Source organism: Puntigrus tetrazona, chromosome 9 (assembly GCF_018831695.1).
Source record: "Puntigrus tetrazona isolate hp1 chromosome 9, ASM1883169v1, whole genome shotgun sequence".
Taxonomy (NCBI): Eukaryota; Metazoa; Chordata; class Actinopteri; order Cypriniformes; family Cyprinidae; genus Puntigrus; species Puntigrus tetrazona.
In genome coordinates, this window is record NC_056707.1 from 9,549,435 (window position 1) to 9,568,601 (window position 19,167).

Sequence of the window (19,167 nt, forward strand, 5' to 3'; positions counted from 1 at the left end):
TGCATTAAGTCTTATTTTTAGTTGCTATTAAATATTGTCAGTAGTGCTGTCAAATGATTAATCATGATTATTCACATCCAAAATAAAAGTTTATGTAAATAATATGTATATTTATTATGTGTATATATAAATACAAACACATGTATGTATATATTTAAGAAAAATATAAAGGGAAAGGTCATAGTTAGTAGTTAACAAGTGTTACTTATATGTTATGTTTACACTTTTTTATAAAATATAAGAATATAGCTATATAAATGTAAATACATGTAAATATTTGCAAGATAAATACTGTGTGTGTCATTATATATATATATAATATATACACAGTACACACGCATATATTTTGTAAAGACATAAAAACCTCCTATGTAATAAAATGTTTTCTTTTTAGAAATATTGTTCTCCATTCACTGACAGTAACCCTGACTCAAAACATGCAGACTTCAGTTCTCAAAACTGTATATGTACAGTACATCTGTAGAAGTCACAAATCCTTCTATGGGCGGAAACCCAAAATAGCAGCCATTTCAGTTTGAAGGCGCAATCAGCAATATTTAGAAGAATCCGGGACAAACATGCTCGCAAATTACAGTTTGCAATAATATTTAACATTCCTCTGCAGCTGACACATTGTCATTTGCATGCAACCTAACCCACAAACCTGTGCACTCGGGTTCCATGGAGATAAACACTCAGCTTGCTCTAGGCTCACACTATCAGGTGGTACGCATTTACTTTGCATTCATTAACATGCCATGTCGGAATCCCTTTTTAATTATGGATGTTATGTCATGAATCATATTTAAGGATCGGCTTACAGGTTAATGACTCTGGGTTACGAAACCCTTGGTTTCCTGAACACGCCAAATGATTTATCAGTCAAAGGGAAATATTTATTTTACCCATTAGTGTTCTGAAAATTGCAGTTGTTAATTCAGAGTTTGTTGGCCTGTTTGCCTGATGGAACGGTGTTATTGCTTCATGCAATATAAAATGCGCTAATTACTAGTCTTAAGAGCAGCCCGGGTCCCTATGGTTCAAATGACCCAGCTCCTTAGGAGTTCAGCTTGTTTTTCTCTTAATTAGACACGTTCAGCACAATCTTCATTAATTTTCATTCAGCCATCAGCTTCCTATCTCAGCCAGGCAGTTTACTTTTTAAATCCGATGGGATTTCTTCAGGCAATGCAAACAGGAAGTTCTCAGCGTGTTTTAGGTTACATACACAGGCGTAGAAATAAACGCAAGCTGTGCTGGCTGGAAAAAGAGAATTTTTTTTTTTTTGTCTGTGTCAAAGCAGTGTTGTCTCTTGCGCACCTCGCCTGAGACCGAGAGTTTGGGATTCATTATGTGTTGTATATATACACAGAGTTTTAATGCATTTGGAAGTGGAGCTCGGGAGACCCAAAGAACTCTGCGCTTTTCCTTTTTTTTTTCTTTCTTCGTTCTAGCCCTTATTTCTCAGCATTCCTCCCCAACCCTCCACCATCTCCCTACAGGATCGAGTTGAGATATTTCCTCTGTCAAATCGCGTCATTTTAAGGGCTTCCTTATCTGGCCAGAGTGCTTCTGTTTTAATGAATGACATGCTTGAAGCAGCCAGCTGTAGAGGCGGCCCTTGAAAGCAGCACAAAACATGATTTTGATGAGCAGTTATGTTGTGCTGTGAATATAATTTCAGGCTTTTTTTTCTTCTTGTTAAATGTTTAATGCTCGACTGGAAGGAGGGCTCTTTACAGTCAAACTCACTGGAGTGCAGTTCAGTTCAGTTCAGTTGCACGGTCACTCTGTCAGTTCAGATGTGCATTGGTAAAGGATCTATATTTTTCCTTTTTTTCTTTTGAAGTAGTGTGAAAAGAGTGATGGCCCCCAAATTTTATTTTTACAAAAAACAGTAATGCTTTCGGATTACTTTCAGTTTAGCACATCCTGTTCTGTGAGTTGTTAGGCAGGCTTAGAGCTGCTATATGCAGTGACCTTCTATATATGCCTGCATTTACTCATCCTCACGTCATTCTTTAACATACATCAAAAGTGAATGAAGACCAAAAGCTGTCAAGCTCCGAAAAGAGCAAACAAGTATCTTTGTGCACTGTGTAGATTACCAAGCCTTCTCAAGTCATATGATAGATACGTGCGAGGAGCAGAGAAGAAATTAAAGTCATTCATCACTCAAAACCCTGTGTTACTCTTAAATCTCATTTGTGTTTACAGGTCTTTTTAGCTACGGACAATTCTGGGTCTGATGATTTGTAGAGAAACTTTTCTCTCTTTATTTATTTGCTCGTTAACAATGTCCAACCGGGGGCATATTTACATCACAGTCTTTTTTTCTGAGAATTAAGAAATTTATTTTGAAAATTCAATTGTGTAAAAGCATTCTTCTGTGAAAGTACTTTATGCAGTTACAGATTGTTGTCCAGAATTTAATTGTTCAATAATTAGTTCATTCATTTGTAGAACTATGATTCTATGGTAAGTTTGTGACCTGTAAATTATTATAGATCATATATCCTATATGTATATAATATATCCTAATGATATTAAAAACATTCTAGACATGACTAAATATGTTGCTGGTCAAATAGGCAATATTATTTATTATTTCTATTATATATATATTATTTATTATATATTATTTTTAATGCATAAAATAACATGGCTAAAAAAAGACAGCTTCATTTATTAATTTTTTCAATACGTTTGGAATTAAAAAAATATTTTGATTAATCTATTTGTATAGTTATCATTTTATGTGTCCTTAATATTTTTACTATTTGACTGGGAATGACACAGAATCTCAAATAAGTTTGCAAATGATATTTACTGGTACTGTTATCTCCTTGATAAGCGAATACCCTAACTTCAAACAAATACACACTATTTCATGCAATAAATATGATTTTTTAGATTTGGTTTAAACATGCTTAAACTGGCCTGGGCCAACATGAAATGCATGCTGGTCTAAGATGGGCCATCTCTGTTTCTGTCTATTCCTGAATTGTACAGTTGATAAATATTGCAACTATACAACGTGTGAATAATACATTAATCCACAGCACTGTCCCAAGCTGCTGGAGTATGCACTAATGCAGGCTTGATGTATTTTTATCCCCATCTCTGCCGTATTTTCATGCAGTGCATTCACAGATGTTTCTTCACGTGCGTCTCTGTTGCAGGTGTTATGACTCGCTCTCGCAGCGTGCTTCAGCAAGCTCATGAGGAGGGACGCCCCTGCGCCTCTCAGCTCTCCCAGACTAAACCCTGTCCCATCAGCCCCTGCTACACGTGGCTTCTGAGCGACTGGTCTCCCTGCAAAGTGGAGGTAGATCCTGGGCAAAAATAATTGGATCTGCATGTATTCTGCAGTTACTGGTTATTGCATATCATCTAACCTGAGGGCATTCAATCCATGTTTCATATGATCGAGTTGTGTTGAGACCAGACGCCCTGCATGTCTTTCTGGTATTGGCACAAGACTCGAGTTCTTTAATTGAATTTTGTAGAAATTGCATGCGCGCATGCTGGATTTTTGTGTGCGAGAGAGGGACTTTGTGTCATTGAGACGTGAGGTAACTGCTGATTAAAATCATGCTGCGATCCACGGTCTTATCATTAGAGGAGAACAGTGGCAGGGTTCAGATTTTCATCTCTTCTGCTTTTGTATCTGAGAAGGATTTTAATTGTATGTCTCGGGGTTTTGCGCACGTCCCTGGAGTCGTGCTTGCCCAGATCAAAAGCTGTCCTCCTCACAATACGAACAAAAAGAAACATTGGACACTTTTAACATGCATTTATGTGCTTTCTTTGGTGCTCGGTTTGATGGACACATTCACATTCATAAACATTATCACGTTTCTGTTATATGTGTGACATCTGTGGAAACACAGTTTCGCTTTTTAGTGGTTTGTGTTATTGCGTACGTTCATACAGACATGTATAAATTACATATCTGAAAAGATTTGATTTGCACTGTTAACATTTGCAAAGCAAATGATGTTTAAACTGAAAACAAATGTAGCACATGCAGTAACAACTGGAAGAAATGTGAGGCTGAGGTTAAGCGTCCCATAAACTTCATGGAAGAGTGAAGAAATAAGCGTTTTATGTGAAAAATAACACTGCAAAAAAGATTGTTCTTAATTAGCATTTTCATTATTTTTCTATAATTGTTTATAGTATGCAGTCACCTAGCAAGCATATCATTTGCGAATTACTCTTACCATGCCCCCACAATGATTCTTATTCTTAAAATGCAGGTTTGGCTTACCTGTCAAGAAGAAACAGTTCAAGTTCATTGTCTCGGTTGAAACCCAAACACTGCATTTCTGTAAGCTTTATCGTGACACTAGTTAGGAAGCTGTGGCCACACACCAGCTACACACCATCTGCCTCAGCCTTCTACAGTATCCACGCCCCAAACTCATGCTATTGGCTGAGCTGGAAAGAGACTGACAGATCCAGAGGTTTTTTGGGGAGGAAAGTTCTTTCATTTCCCCGGTCTTTAATTTAAATCTTTACAATTTTGGTAACCAAACAGGTAATGGTAGCTAATGATTTCTGTAGTATAGAAAAAATACCATCTACCATCAAATATCTTCTTAAATATCTGTTCAGCACAATAAACTCATACAGGTTTGGAACAAATCGAGGTTGAATAAATAATGAAAGAATTTTCATTTAAAATTTCAGTGTGTTCAGATATGACAGTGCGTAAACGACTGTTCTAATTGTTCTGTATTTTTGTTGTATGTATTTACTATGGAGTAGCAATTGGACCATTTTATTTAAGTTAAATGTTCAATTAATAAATACAAGATTTCTCTGATCAGTAATAATATTTATTAGGCATTAAACCGTTCGACACGCAATGTGATTCGCAGATTACTTTACATGTTCAAGAAATTTTAAACCACAGGTATAAGAAAGGAAAGAGTACTTCATTTGTTATTCACACGCTGTTCTCACACACCCCCAAGCATAAAGAAGTGTTTCAGACAGTGCGGAAATACCGAGTTGATTCCTTTCTCGCATCTCCCTGCATTTAAAGGCTGTGTCATTTAACTATTCTCAGCATTCTGATTCTCTGTGCTTTCAGTTTTTTTTTTTCTTATCCGAAAAATAATGTGTTCTGTGACTCAAAAACCACAATATGATCTATAGAATCACACACACACACACACATATATATATATATATATACACATATATATATATATACACATATATATATATATACACATATATATATATATATATATATATATATATATATATATATATATATATATATATATAAAACCATGTGTGATGTAAAAAAGTTATAGACCCATGCTTTAGGGTGTAATAGTTGCTCCCCTTATTTTATACCTTTTTAAACATTAAAAAAAAAAAAATTATTAATGCAATAATTAATGCAGTATTCCTTTTTTAGAAGGTTTAGACAGTTTTAATACTATGTACAAGAAAAGTACCTAAAAGTACCTTTTTGCTGTGATAGTTGAAACCTCAGCTGTGTGATCAGATCCCGTTTCACTCCCAGCTGTCAGTCACTGAGAGAGAGGTGTCACTGTAATAAGCTCCTCTGTCTGGCTGCTCAAGGCTCGTCCAGATGAATGGGTCAACCGTGTGGTTTCTTGCAGGGGGCAGAATGTGGAGAGGGCACGAGGGAGAGGAACCTGACGTGTGTGGTGCACTGGTCAGACTGGCCAGACAGCCCCTACCCTTCGAAAACGGTTGAGGACGAGAATTGTGGAGACCGCGTGAGAAAGGAGAGCGAGCAGGAACTTCAGCAGCCGTGTTTCGTCCCCTGCCCAGGTACAACAACAATTCTTTTAACTGTTGCATTTTCATTTTTCGCGCTCTTGATTTAGTTAGCACGATTTATTGTTTCATAAGCAGTGGAGGATGTTGATCAAGGAGCGGAAGTGTCCTAGGAATTAATATCTGTCATGTTCAGTAAATAAAACTAAAGTTTGTCGACGAGCAACGTTCTGCTTTTTTAAGTTGTGAATACATTTTACCTTCAGGCTATCGTTGACTTGTGTTAGCCTTGCTTCTGTGTTTCTTTTTATTTCGTAAACGTGCTGCATGCTCACAGGGATGAACATATGCTGGCGGAGGAGAGGGGAAGAAAGATGTTAGAGTCAGAAAGGTAGAGACAAAAAAAAGAGCGAGTCTAAAGAAATGAGCGAGTTAGAGAGGTGGCATATGGTGTGCGGTGTGCGTTGCTGTATTATATGTTTCGGCAGCTCCAGTGAGGGATGAAAATAGACTGGCTTCATGAAGATGACGGATAATGAGATGCCTGGGTGCACAGATTGTCTCTAATAGCCATCCTGGCTGCAGAATCAAAAGGACGCCATGGCTGAAGAGCTAGTGCTAGCTTGCTCAGGTTGGGGGGCGGCTGTCGCTGTGAATCGGCCTCTGCTCCGAGGGATTAGGTGGGCCAGTGATGTATGACCTTCAGCTAAGGAAGCGTTAAATGTATCTGAAGACTTTGCCATGCATTCAGTTCTGTGAGAGAGGACCAGATCAATCTCATGGACCTGCAGTAAAAACACAATTGATAGTTGATGGGTTTTTTAATGCATGTATGTATTGCGCATACTTAATTTTTCTGTTGTTATTGTTATTATAAAAACTTGCGCTATATTCAGACCAAGTCTGCTTTTTTACACTGTTATAATATGTATTCATATTTAGATTTTTAGTAATGTACTTTGGTCATTTTCTATATATATATAAACTGTGTGTGTGTGCATTATTGTCTTTTTTTGTAATTTTTACATTTAAAATTTATGTTAATCAAAAAAATGTTTTTTTTAAAGCATTAGTTTTAGTAAACAATAACAATACTGACTATTATTATGAACAAAATGGTAATTTGTTTTGTTTTGTTGTAGTACTATATCCTCTATTCATATTTTTCACACTTCAGCAAACTGTTTATGATATATTCCTTCTTTGTATTTGATACGTGGACCGTTGCATTTCCTTCTTAAGTATTAGATTATCATAAAATTCATTTAAACTGCAAAACTGGAGTTGTATTATGTGTTTTGTCATCTACAGGGGACTGTCACCTCACAGAGTGGTCGCAGTGGAGTTCCTGTCAGCTGACGTGTCTGGAAGGACGTAGTTTTGAGACAGTGGGCCGCCAGGCACGTTCACAGGCTGTGGTCATACAAGTGCTGGAGAATCAGGACAGCTGCCCTCACCAAGTCTTTGAGACACGTCCATGTAAAGGTACAAGCAGTAAGATAATATAATAGTCATAATTGTCGATGTAGAGAAATGCATGCAGTACTAATTAAATGGAAAGTCTTTGATTTCAACTCAAACTCAGGAGAATCACCAGAAGAATGGATAACCGCAAACATATAAATACAAATTAATCCAGGACAGAAGTGGAGAGAAAACTGAGCTTAAATGAACTGAGAACAAGATAATCAATCAACACAGGTGGAACCAAATGAACTAATTAAGCAAAACAGGAACATAACCAAATAAGGAAAAACTGGAACCAAACACGAACCATAGTTTCCAACAGTGTGCAGTAGTTTGTAGTGAATAATTTTTGGACACTGTATATGCATGCATGCATAACATGTATTTTATAATGCAACGTTCATCAACAAAGATGTCATGATTGAAATACAGTTCTCTCTTCCCACAACTCTCAGTTGTGTATCAGAACGTCTCTTGACATCTTGCTGACGCCTACATCACTGCTGTAACAACCAACAAGAGACACCAGAGATGTTTAGACAGCACTGTTTAAATAAATGAATCACATTTCATCATTTACAAAATGATGATGCAGTCAGTACCAAAGATCAGATTTTAAAGGTACATTGAATTTGAGTGAACAAAACCTATATATCCAGTGGAGAATTTTCTAAAACTGATCCAACCAATAAAATATTGAAGTAGGGTTTTTCAAGTAGTTATCCACCCATACCCAGACGGTCTATACCTTGGGGTCAGTAAGGTTTTTTATTTTTTAGGTTTTTTAAGTGTTTAATTAAAGAAATTAATATTTTATTGAGCAATGGTCCATTAAATGTGTCAGGAAAGACATTACTAATGTTCACAAAATAAGCAAAACACTGTATTAAATATTGACAGTAATAAGAAATGTTATGTAGCATCAATATCGTCCAGTTTTTGACAGATGTTCCTGCCTTGTGTTAAGCTTTAAATTACTTTTTTACACATCAGTCCACACTCCATACACCAAACAAAAACAGAATTATCACAACAGTCCTAATTTATTAAACAAAAAAACATTGCATAAGTATTCATACCCTTAAATCAGTACTTAACTGAAGCACCTGTAGATTTTCAGGCTTCTCCAGAAATATTTGATTGTTTTCAAGCCCAGCCATTAACTGGACCACTCAAGTTAAGTATAAGCCACTCTTCCTTTTTGCTCAGGGTAATTGTACTGTTGGAAGGTAGACCTTCCGCCTAGCCAGAGGTTCTAAATGTTCAGGACTGTGTTTTCATTAAGGCTATCTCAATATTTTGATGCATTGACCTTTTCTTGTGCTCTGATGAGTCCTTCACCCTGCCACTGAAGAACAGTCCCAGAGCATGAGACTGCTACCAGAACACTTTACTTTTGGGGTGATACTTTGCAGGTGATGAGCAGAGCTGGTTTTCTTCAAACATGATGCTTGGAATAGAGCTTCATCAGACCAGAGAATCTTTTTTCCTCTCACAGTCTGAGGGTCTTTTAGGTCCTTTTTGGCAAATGCCAAACATGTTTTCATGATCAAGTATTACCACACCGCCATAAAGACCAGATAAATTGAGTGTTGCAGTGATATTTGTCTTTCTTTAGGTTTCTCCTATCTACACATATGATCATAACCCATATGGCCATCAGGTTTTTGCTCACCATTCTAACAAAAGCTCTTCTCCATCAATAACTCAGTTTGGCCAGGTGGCCAATTCTTTGAAGAGTCCTGGTTGTTACAAATATCCTCCGTTTTGGATAATGGGGGCTACATTCTTCTATAAATCTTCAATGCAGCAGAATTTTTTCTAAACTCTTCCACGGATGTGTGGCTTTCTGTAATCCTGTTTCTGAGCACTACAGGCAGTTCTTTTTAACCTCAGGGCTTGGTTTTTGCTCTGATATGCATTTTCAGATGTTAGACTTTTTATTAAGACTTGTGTCCCTTTCCAAATCACAGTCATTCAATTGCATTTGCCACAGGTTAACTTCCCTCAAAGTGTAGTAACATTTACAAGCAATATTTGTGTTCCTGATCTAAATTTCAATGGTCCCAGATAAGGGTATGAATACATATGCAATGGAATCATTTAGGTTTTATTACATTTGCAAAGATGTTAAAATCCATTTTTGCTTTTCTATTATGGTGTATGGAGCGTAGATTGATGTGGATAAAGTAATTTAAAGCAGTTTACCATAAGGCATGTGGAAAAAAAGGTATGAATACGTCTGCAATGCACTAATCTACATAATATTATAATCTGATGGACCACAATTATATTTTGTAGTCCTCTGTGTGTGTTAGTAGGTTTTTAGCTATTATCACACCTGACTGCCCAGTGCAAACCTAATGAGTGTCTCTGTCACCGTATGGGGCCGCAGGAGGGAAATGTCACAGTTACGAGTGGAGGACCAGTGCCTGGAATGACAACGAAAGATCAGTGTGGTGCCAGCGGTCTGATGGGGTCAATGTGACAGGTAGCCGACTGCTTACATTGAGACTGAGAGAATGACAAATATTCTGCACTGACTACACTTACAGAAAGATAATCAAAAGACCTGTCGTCTTCTCATGACCCGAAGTCTGTTGACAATAAAAATCCCGTTATCATTTACACGCCCTCATGTCGTTCTAAACCGGTTTTTACAGTGGAACACAAAAGAGACTTTCTGAACCATCTTGTGAAGTTCGTAGTGACCTGAGACTTGAGAGAACTCCGAAAAGAAGGAAAAGAGAAATAGGAAAGCACCATATAGGCAGTCGTGCACTGTAATCCAAGTCCTCTGAAGCCGAGCAATAGTTTAATGTGACAGAACAGCACAAAAATGTAAGTAATTATGTCCTGATAATTATCCCAATCTGCTGCAGCACTCAAATCAAACATTACAATATTTGTGAAATAGGTTGTACTGTTCAAAAGTCTGGTTTCAGTAAGAATTATAGGAATTAAAGGAATTAATATTTTAATTCAGCAAATGTATATTAATGTATAATGTATGTTATAATGCCACAGAATATTTCTATTTTAAATGATAGCTATTCTTTTAAACTTTAGTTTCATCAAAGAATCCTAAATATTATGGTTTGCACAAAAATATTAAGCAGCACAAATGTTTTCAACATTGATAATAACAAGAAATGTTGAGCATCAAATAAATTCAATTAATCCAGCACAGTGACATAGATATGTGGAGGAGTGTTCAAATGAGGCATTTTAGGAAGGCTTGGTTGAGTCCAGTGTTTCTAAGTCATTGGGCTACTTTAACACTGTTGCCATGGGTTGTTTTTCATGTCCGCAGGTTTAAGCGACCCCAATAATGTGATTTACTAGGGGAACCCTGCCAAAAACATGTACGTTTCTAGGGGGACCCTGGGCTGGTTTTGAGTATCAATTGTGCGGTTTTGCTGTAAAAACTTGGCAACCCTGGTTTAGTCTTAACTTTTAGAAGAAATAGTGACTTTACGGATCTTATCTATGCACAAACACTCCAAAGAGAAAGAACAACATGAAACTGTGTCGTAAGACCCTTTTAAAAATGACCAGACCAAAACTTTTGAATAGCAGTATACATCAATATTTTTTTTTTTTTAGTTTCTCAGACAAAGTTTTCATATGGCCTTAAAGAATTGGAATTAAGTGCACAAGTCACACGGTCCCCTTTTATTGTGCTTTTACAGTCCTCTATGGAGCTTGACAGCATATATGAACTCTTGTTGAAAGAAAAAGGTACGATACATTCTCCTTTTGTGTTCCAGTGAGAAAATAACAGCACACAGGTTTGGAACGGCATGAGGGTGAGTAAATAATGACAGGGTTTTCTTTTTTGGGTGAATTATCCTTTTAACCCTAAAGCAGAATGGCAGACTGAAAATTTGTGGTTTGAATTTGGCAGACCTTGTCTAGGACAGTTTAATAGCACATTCAACGCTTTCCCTATTCTCACCCTCCGTTTCAACAGACATCATCAATAAACTAGCGCTCTTCTGAGAGCGAACAATATAAATGTTATAAAACATTGTTTGATTGTGGCACACTGAACGCGCTCCAGATGGCAAGCTTTCACTCGAGCGTTTAGAACGAGAACGGAGGCTTTCGGTTTGCGCAAAGTGCTGTAAATAACAGAGAAAGGTGATCTTATCTGAGTACGGAATCGTCTCGGGCAAATATAAGCTGTGAGAGGTAATCTCTTCTGCTTGAGGAAAGCTCGAACCCAGGGTATTAGTCTCTGATGTTTTGACATGTAATTTTCTATTCCAAAATTACAATCTTCACTGATTGATCAGAAGCCGTGATGGGTCCTTTAAGCCATTAATCAGGTGTGACAGCACTTTTATCTGGCTATCAATAGGGAAATGGCAATAATTACCTCTGTTGTTTCCTGTATGGAAGGGGGCTGCTTTCCACAGAGTCGGCCGACCACTGTGCGCCACTGCCATCCTCCCTGCACCAAACCCTTCTCCCACTGCAAGCAGGTAAACAGCCTGCGTGCAAAGATACCTTCCTGTGTTTGAACCGTATCTATTTTCACATTAAGCCACCATGTAAATAACAAGACAAATAATACATCCTGTGTTTTGTATTTAATGACTTGCTATTAGGGAAATCATAAAGGGAGGCATTACAGGCATGTGTAAAATTTGCATAATTGCTTCGAATAGAGGGCAAAAATATTAAACTCACAAAACTGTACATTGACTGCCACTTGCAGTGCATTGAATGCAACTACACGCAGTGCGTCCCACTCAACCAATTTTTCCTGCACACGAGTAATGATTAAAATATTGATTTTGTCTTAAAGTAATATTCTGTGGTTAATTAACAGTTTAATCGACTGCATTCGAGTTGTGATGTTCATTCTCAGAAAGTAATTTTAACTCGGCCCTTGTGGATGTTACAGTGAGGCACTTGCAATAGAAGTGTATAGGGCCATTTTTTATGCTTTTAACTCTGTATGTTAAACTTGTTTGTATTGTTTGAGATGATATATATTATATATATATATAATAAAATTTTGCCAATGGGGTAAGCAAAACAATCTTATTTTAAACAGAATACAAAATTAAGCTAACTTGATTTCGACTTGTCTTTTCCTGAAAACAAGATAATAATTTTTACTTATCTGCAAAATCTTAATTTTTTAAAGAATTTCTAGATGTTTTGGCTGGAAACAAGACACAAAGTCTAAGCTAGAAAAGCATTTTTTTGTGTTCTAATCGTTTTTTGTTACATTGTCTCTGCAACAAATTTGATATACTGGAAAATGATAACCCATACTGTTTTGTGTCTTGTGGCTATACTGAAAATGAGTACTTTTAACATTTAGAGATTGGCCCTATAAACAGTTCCTCACTGTTATCCAATCATGAAAAGGAGGGCCAAAACGAAATTAGTGCTAGTCTGAAGTTTCATTAAACTCTTGAGTATTTCATCAAACACGTCTGAGAGCGGTGGTGTCTCTTTCAGAGCGGTGTTTGCGGCTGTGAGAAGGGCTACACCGAAGTGATGACCACACACGGATTCCTGGATTACTGCACCAAGACCCCAGGTGCTGACAACAAAAAGGCAGATGTGAAGACCAGCTCGGGAAGATTAAAACCAGGCACCACTCAGATCCAGGACTTCTTCGGCGAGTGGTCCCTGCAGCCGCTCGGCCCAGGTATTTGAAATGCAGATGAAGAGCAGGCTGATGTGGGCCAGCGGAGTGTGGCTTTGAATTATAGCAGAATCGCTGGACGCATTTATGAGACTCCAGATAGGGGCTGATGTAGAACTCTGTTTAATGCCTCAGTGTTTATACCCTATTGGAGCTATGAGAAAAGCTGCACTGGACAGAGTCTCATAACGGCGTGATTTGTATTGCCCATAACTTGACAGACAGAGTTGCTTTATTGCTGGCTGGAGGCCATTTCTGATTAGAAGTGAATTTAGCGGCCTGTGGTACAACAACTGTGTGCTGTAAGGTTACCAGTAGGTGTGGGTTTCAGCCAATTCTGAGAATTACCAGTGTACTTTCACCTGTGAAGTACTTTTCAAGGACTTCTCTGTCTGAAATTTTAGATTATGTTAAATTATATATTATTTAGTGCTGTCAAACGATTAATCACGTCCAGAATAAAGGTTTTGTTTTCATTATATAAGCATGTGTACTGTGTATATTTATCATGTACACATAAATATGCACCCATACAGTATATTTAGAAAATATTCACATGTATACATTCACATAATTATATTCTTATATTTTATTATATTTAAATATTTCATATATAAGAATAAACATTGTTTTTAAGTGTATACATGCATGTGTTATACATAATAAATATGCACAGTATACACATATATTACGTCATTCATTTGACAGCAAAAATACTATATTACTCCATGTGATTTTTCATTATTATTATTATTATTATTATTATTATTATTATATTTTGCATTATATTTGGAGTATACACTATACTTCACAAGTTTGGGATCAGTGTTTTTTTATAAATACTGTTATTTAGCCAATAAACATTGAATTGACAGTAAAGATATTTATAATGTTACAATTTCTATCATAGAATTTGGGGGTGGGGAGAAAAAGTTTTTTCAACTGTAATAATATTTTACAATTGCACTGTTGTGTACAGTGTTTTTGATCAAATAGATGCAGCCTTGGTAAGCAAAAGACGTTTAAAAAAAAAAAAAAAAAAACATTTATTAAAAATAAATAAATTAAAAATATACTATATAAATAAACTATAATATATAATATATATATATATATATATATATATATATATATATATATATATATATATATATATATATATATATTATAGTCCTCAAATTTGTTGAAATTGCAAAATTGAATTATATAATATTAATTGTAAGCCTGTGTTGTAATGTTTGTTAGTATCTTATTAAACCTTAAACCAGGTATATTAAAATGTAGTAGTACCTTAAGTGACCAACCAAATGTTTGTTTGATCTCAAATTAAGTTTGTGCAAAAAATTAAATGCACGTTAAACAAAAATACAATACAAATAAGCTAAGCATTGCAATATGTAATTCTAAAATATAACAGAGAAGTACATGGCTCAACGTTTAGACATTTTATAGCCCAGAGTTTTATAAGTCAGAGTCGTTTTAGCAGGTCCTTATTTCATTTTCCTATCCGGCAGTGGGCTTATTCTCTAAATTAAAGTTGTTCTAAAGTGTTAAAAAAAAAAAAAAAACTTTTGCTGAGAGTAGTTTTTGCATCATCCATTGTGTGAGTCTCAAAGGATCCAGGTCTTCTGCTAGAGGAGAAGCTCTCTGTGCAGTTCATCAGACTGCCGTCTTTTGTCTTTTATCTGCGAGATGTGTTCTGAGACCTTGTCATATCAGTTATACAAGCATCTTAATGGCTCTGTGACACACACCCCATTCTTTCCTCTGAGCTTAGAAAGAAAGATGGTGAAACAGTTTCTTCAGGTACGTTGACACCGGTGTGAGTGTGCCATCTGTTACTGCTGCAACAGGCCCCTGTGAGGAAACTACAAGGAATAAAAATATATATTTCAGCGGTGATCACACTCCTGTTTTCTGATCACACAGATGGAAGAATAAAGCTGTGGGTCTATGGGTTAACAGCCGGAGGATTCGTTCTAATATTACTCATAATCGCTGTGGCCTTTCTGTTTTGGTATGTATGTTATCAAATTTTAACACGCACATCATTGAATGAAAAGACAGTACCTGTTTGAAAACAGTCATGATTTCGGTTATTGAGAAAACTTGCACTTCGCCTGTTTGTTGCCCTTTAGTCTGACTTATTATAACTTATTGCTGCCATCTAGTGGTAAGGAAATAAAACAGAGGCCGGCGGTTTATATTCATCACCTTTTTCTTCTTCTCTTTCTGCCAGCAAACCGTCCAAACAGAGCAAAAGTGCATCTCCACCACAGAAGCCGTTGACTCTGGCCTATGACGGGGATGTGGACATGTGATCAAGCTCTCTGTGACTGTACATTCAAAGCACAAGCTGGACTACGTGCAACATTTTAATATGTTCATCTCTCCAAGGCACACTTGGGATTCTGGGAAAAAAAGAAAAGAAAAGACAGTAATAAAGGAGTAACAGACAGGCATCGGAGAACAATTTGATCTTGAAATCTGCAGCATACACGAAACGTTGTGTGCACAACAGCAAGGACAAAGGTTTTGGATCAGCGGTCGTGAAAACCGTGACATTTAAAGAGGGTACGAGACACAGCTGACATTCCATAGACCAGATGGAGGACTTTGACATTTTCTTGCCGTGATTTTTCTTATATCAGAAAAAAAAAATACACAAGTTCAAGTTGTGCCGACTCTATTGTATCAGTCGCGTTAAAAGCCTGGTTCACCCAAAAATGTAAACCGTGTCATTATTTACTCACTCTCAAACCTGTATGACTGGATCACGACCAGACAATGAGATCATTGAGTCCAATTAGTGAATAAATCATTCAGAACAGCTTGAACTGAATCAGTCAGATGACTCAAAATAACAATACGTCAGGATTTTTAGTGAAAAAATGACTTCAGTCGAAGTTTGATTGTCTCACAAAGCTATAATATGAATAAAAAGTCTTGATACATAATGCACAGGTTGTATGCATTATATTATTCCAGAATTATAATACTTTCTTTATGCTTTTGCATCCTCCAGCCGCCGTTCATAACTGCATTGGCAAAACAACTAGCACATTATTAAGATATATCCTCTTAGACGAAAGAAAGTCACACAGGTTTGCAGCGACTTGAGTGTGATTAAATGACAGAATTTTCATTTTTGCGTGAACTATCCCTTTAAGGCGATCTGAAAGTGACTTTTTAACAGAGAACAAGAAAAGACTGATGCGTTATGCACTATATTAGTGCTTAGTCATTCTTTAGTTCCCTTCTTGATTTATGTTCAAACAGATTTTCTAGTGTTTTTTTTCATTGTGATGCAAGGACTTTGCTGTAAACTGTTGTTTTCGTGTGGAATGTCTCCGAACGCGTGTGTGATCCTCACAGTAAACCGAAACACAGCTCATTTAGACGCTGCGAGAGGTTAAGGTGATGATCTGCCCGTGTGCTGCTTCCACACGCCTCAGTTTGTCCTTTAACCTCCGTCTAGCGGCTGAAAAATTGATGAGGTCTGCTCCAACGCCAGCAGATAATGAACTGTGTTCCTGTGATGCACAGAAGGGTTTTTGAAAGCGGCTTCCTGCAATATCCTGCGGTTAGAGGAACTCATTTAGCACAGATACAGTGGACCAATGCGTTTGTGTAGAGTCTGCATGAGCATAACACCGTGAGAGGTGCTTCAAAACTATGAATGTTCATCATTTTCAATAAAGTACAGGTGCTGGTTCTGTATTTTAATAATAACCCTGCTAGTCCTTTTTTGGCTTTATTGACTGACTTCTTGCTGGTATAATTGTATCTGTTTCAAGATCTACAGTGTCAAGGTTCGCTTCGCTCCTTGTACTGCCACGTGACGAAACTTTTCCTAAATCTCAACGGTCCTCATTATAATAAGATAACTTGTGGTTTCTAAGCTACGCGAGACCTCCGGTTCACGGGATCTTGCTCCACCGAAAGAATGTATTCTGTATGTTGCATACATGCATATGTATTTTATTTTTTTCTTTCAGTTTTAGAGTTTGTCCTTTTTGTCCCATCGGTGTTTCTGCTGCCGTCTGTGTTGGCTGGTAAGTCTGCATCGAGAACAGAACAGTTCCTCTTTGTTTGAAACCCATTCGGATGATCTGCTGCTCTTAGACTGATTTCATCAAAAGGCTTTGGCGTTTTTTCTAAATTAGTCCACTGATGTGAAAAGCTAAAATGTGTATAGCTTATAATAGTTTTATTTATTTATTTATTTTTTCAGGAGCAAACCCTGGAAAAAACTGCAATATATATATATATATATATATATATATATATATATATATATATATATATATATATATATATATATATTGAAGCCCAACTGTGCGTGTGCATGCTGGATTGATTTTGTCATACACTGGATTATTCCAAAAGTGGCCTTGCATTTTTATGGAAATTTGCTCCTATAGTGACAAAGTCAACAGTGTGTTTTGTTCGTTTGATTTCCTTGGTTTTTCTTTGTTGCCCCTTAGAACTGACTTGTTTACATGGCTTCTTCTTCTTCTAAAATGTTCAGTATGCTCTCAGCACTATATACGGTTGCCTGTAAAACACTGACCTTTAGTTTACATAGTACTTTCTGTTTTAATTGTGTGTACTTGAAGATTTGAACGAAATTGCTAATAAATTGTGATACTCTGTGGGAAATGTTGTTTCTCGTCGATCTGCATCAAAGATGGATTGGGGTTTCGGCTATTGGGACGGAAATGAGGTCACGGTTAGGCTTTCGTATCAGAGTTTTTGTCTTTTAAATCGTAACTAGGAGCATTTAAGGGAATAGTTCAATTGGAATAGAAGATGCATTCGTTTTCAGATCATTTTCATATTTGGGTGAATTACTCCTTTAAAAAAGACTGTCCTTATGAAACAATCTTCATGCTCATTTACGGAGTCTCTACTCCATTTTAATTCCCTTCATTAACCAGCAGATGGAGCAAGTTGGAAATTTAGATGAAAGATGAAGAAAATAGAAACAGATATGGATTAAACACAGTGGATATTACAACACAAACAGTTCTGTAATTGTGTCGATATATGTAAAACAGAGTAAATTTAAATGTTTTGTTGAATGTCTTGTTGTCTGGTCATGGTCGCAGCACTGAAAGCCTTTAATGTGCAGTCCATCGGATCATCCACTTCAGGGTGTTCATGCATTGCCTCAATCTTTTCTTTAATCGGTTTTTATTAGTAAAGCCTGTCATTTCCGCTCTAGGACGAGATTAATTTAACCAGACTTGTCGATGCCACCTACCGCTATGCTTCCCTCCAACCCCGCACACTCTGCAGATCTCCTTTGTCTGACAAACATTTCAGCTGCTGAGCTGATTATCTGAATAAGGTGTTTTTGATTAATGAGGCATGGAAAACATGGGGCAGGTGGCGGGAGCGAGCGCGCAGCCAAAGGCTACGTGTATGAGGAGGGCGATAAAAAAAAAAAAAAAAAAACAGCGCTTCAAAACTTTAATAACTTCAAAGCGCATTCATTTTTATATGGATAGAAAGGGGGATTTAACGCAAACAAAACTGTAACATGCCAGAATCGGCCTATAGGCAGGGACTGTGTTCGTGTTTCTCTTGTTAAAGCACCGTTTTAAATACTCCTAGATCATATTCGTATTATTCAATTGATTAGTTACCTGCTCCAACGTGTCTTAATTTAATGTTCTTTCGGTAGACTACGCTGACAGTTAAAGTCTTTTAATTTATTCTAAAAATCTTACAACGAGTATCTGAAGTAAATATAATTTTGCCATTAACCGAGTGTCTATAATTTACAGTAAGTGCGAATAGCCCCAAGCTATTTACACTAGCTCCTCCCACCAACATGTGATTGGACTAATCAACATTGCAAAAAATATATAGTTAAAGGTTTGTTCAACTTGTTTGTACCGAACAGTGTATGGCGATTATAAAGGCATGGAACCATATATATATATATATATATATATATATATATATATATATATATATATATATATATATATATATATATATATATATATGGTGATATTGTAGAGGTTTGATCCACAATCCTGCACAGAACTGCTCTCTGTGAACCTGTAGCGTGCTGAATATCGTTGAACACACCGTTCCGTCATGGCGTCCTCTTTTACGCGCCAGGAGCGGTCCGGTGTGTCTATGCATGCTCTCACGGTACTTTAAAGTCATACACCGAATCTGCCTTTTGCCAAACTTTTTCTTTTCTCTTTTTAAATTTCAAATCGCATCGCATGAGAAAAATGTTTGTTTTC

General features: G+C 36.7%; 1 protein-coding gene across 7 annotated transcripts in view; it reads left to right on the forward strand.

Moving 5' to 3' along the window:
• The window catches only part of thsd7ba (thrombospondin, type I, domain containing 7Ba), a 123,873-nt gene extending 106,310 nt beyond the window's left edge, over positions 1 to 17,563 (forward strand). For 3 of the 7 annotated variants that reach the window (XM_043249639.1, XM_043249641.1, XM_043249644.1), the window contains 8 exons: positions 3,183 to 3,328; positions 5,646 to 5,820; positions 7,078 to 7,251; positions 9,629 to 9,724; positions 11,638 to 11,720; positions 12,712 to 12,904; positions 14,831 to 14,918; positions 15,141 to 17,563. In XM_043249639.1, the coding sequence (XP_043105574.1) occupies positions 3,183 to 3,328; positions 5,646 to 5,820; positions 7,078 to 7,251; positions 9,629 to 9,724; positions 11,638 to 11,720; positions 12,712 to 12,904; positions 14,831 to 14,918; positions 15,141 to 15,222 (1,037 nt within the window). In that variant the 3' untranslated portion in view covers positions 15,223 to 17,563. Of the gene's footprint in view, positions 1 to 3,182; positions 3,329 to 5,645; positions 5,821 to 7,077; positions 7,252 to 9,628; positions 9,725 to 11,637; positions 11,721 to 12,711; positions 12,905 to 14,678; positions 14,801 to 14,830; positions 14,919 to 15,140 lie in introns of those variants that run through there. The other 4 variants (XM_043249642.1, XM_043249643.1, XM_043249645.1 and 1 more) reach the window with 4 other exon arrangements.
• Positions 17,564 to 19,167: the final 1,604 nt, after the last annotated feature.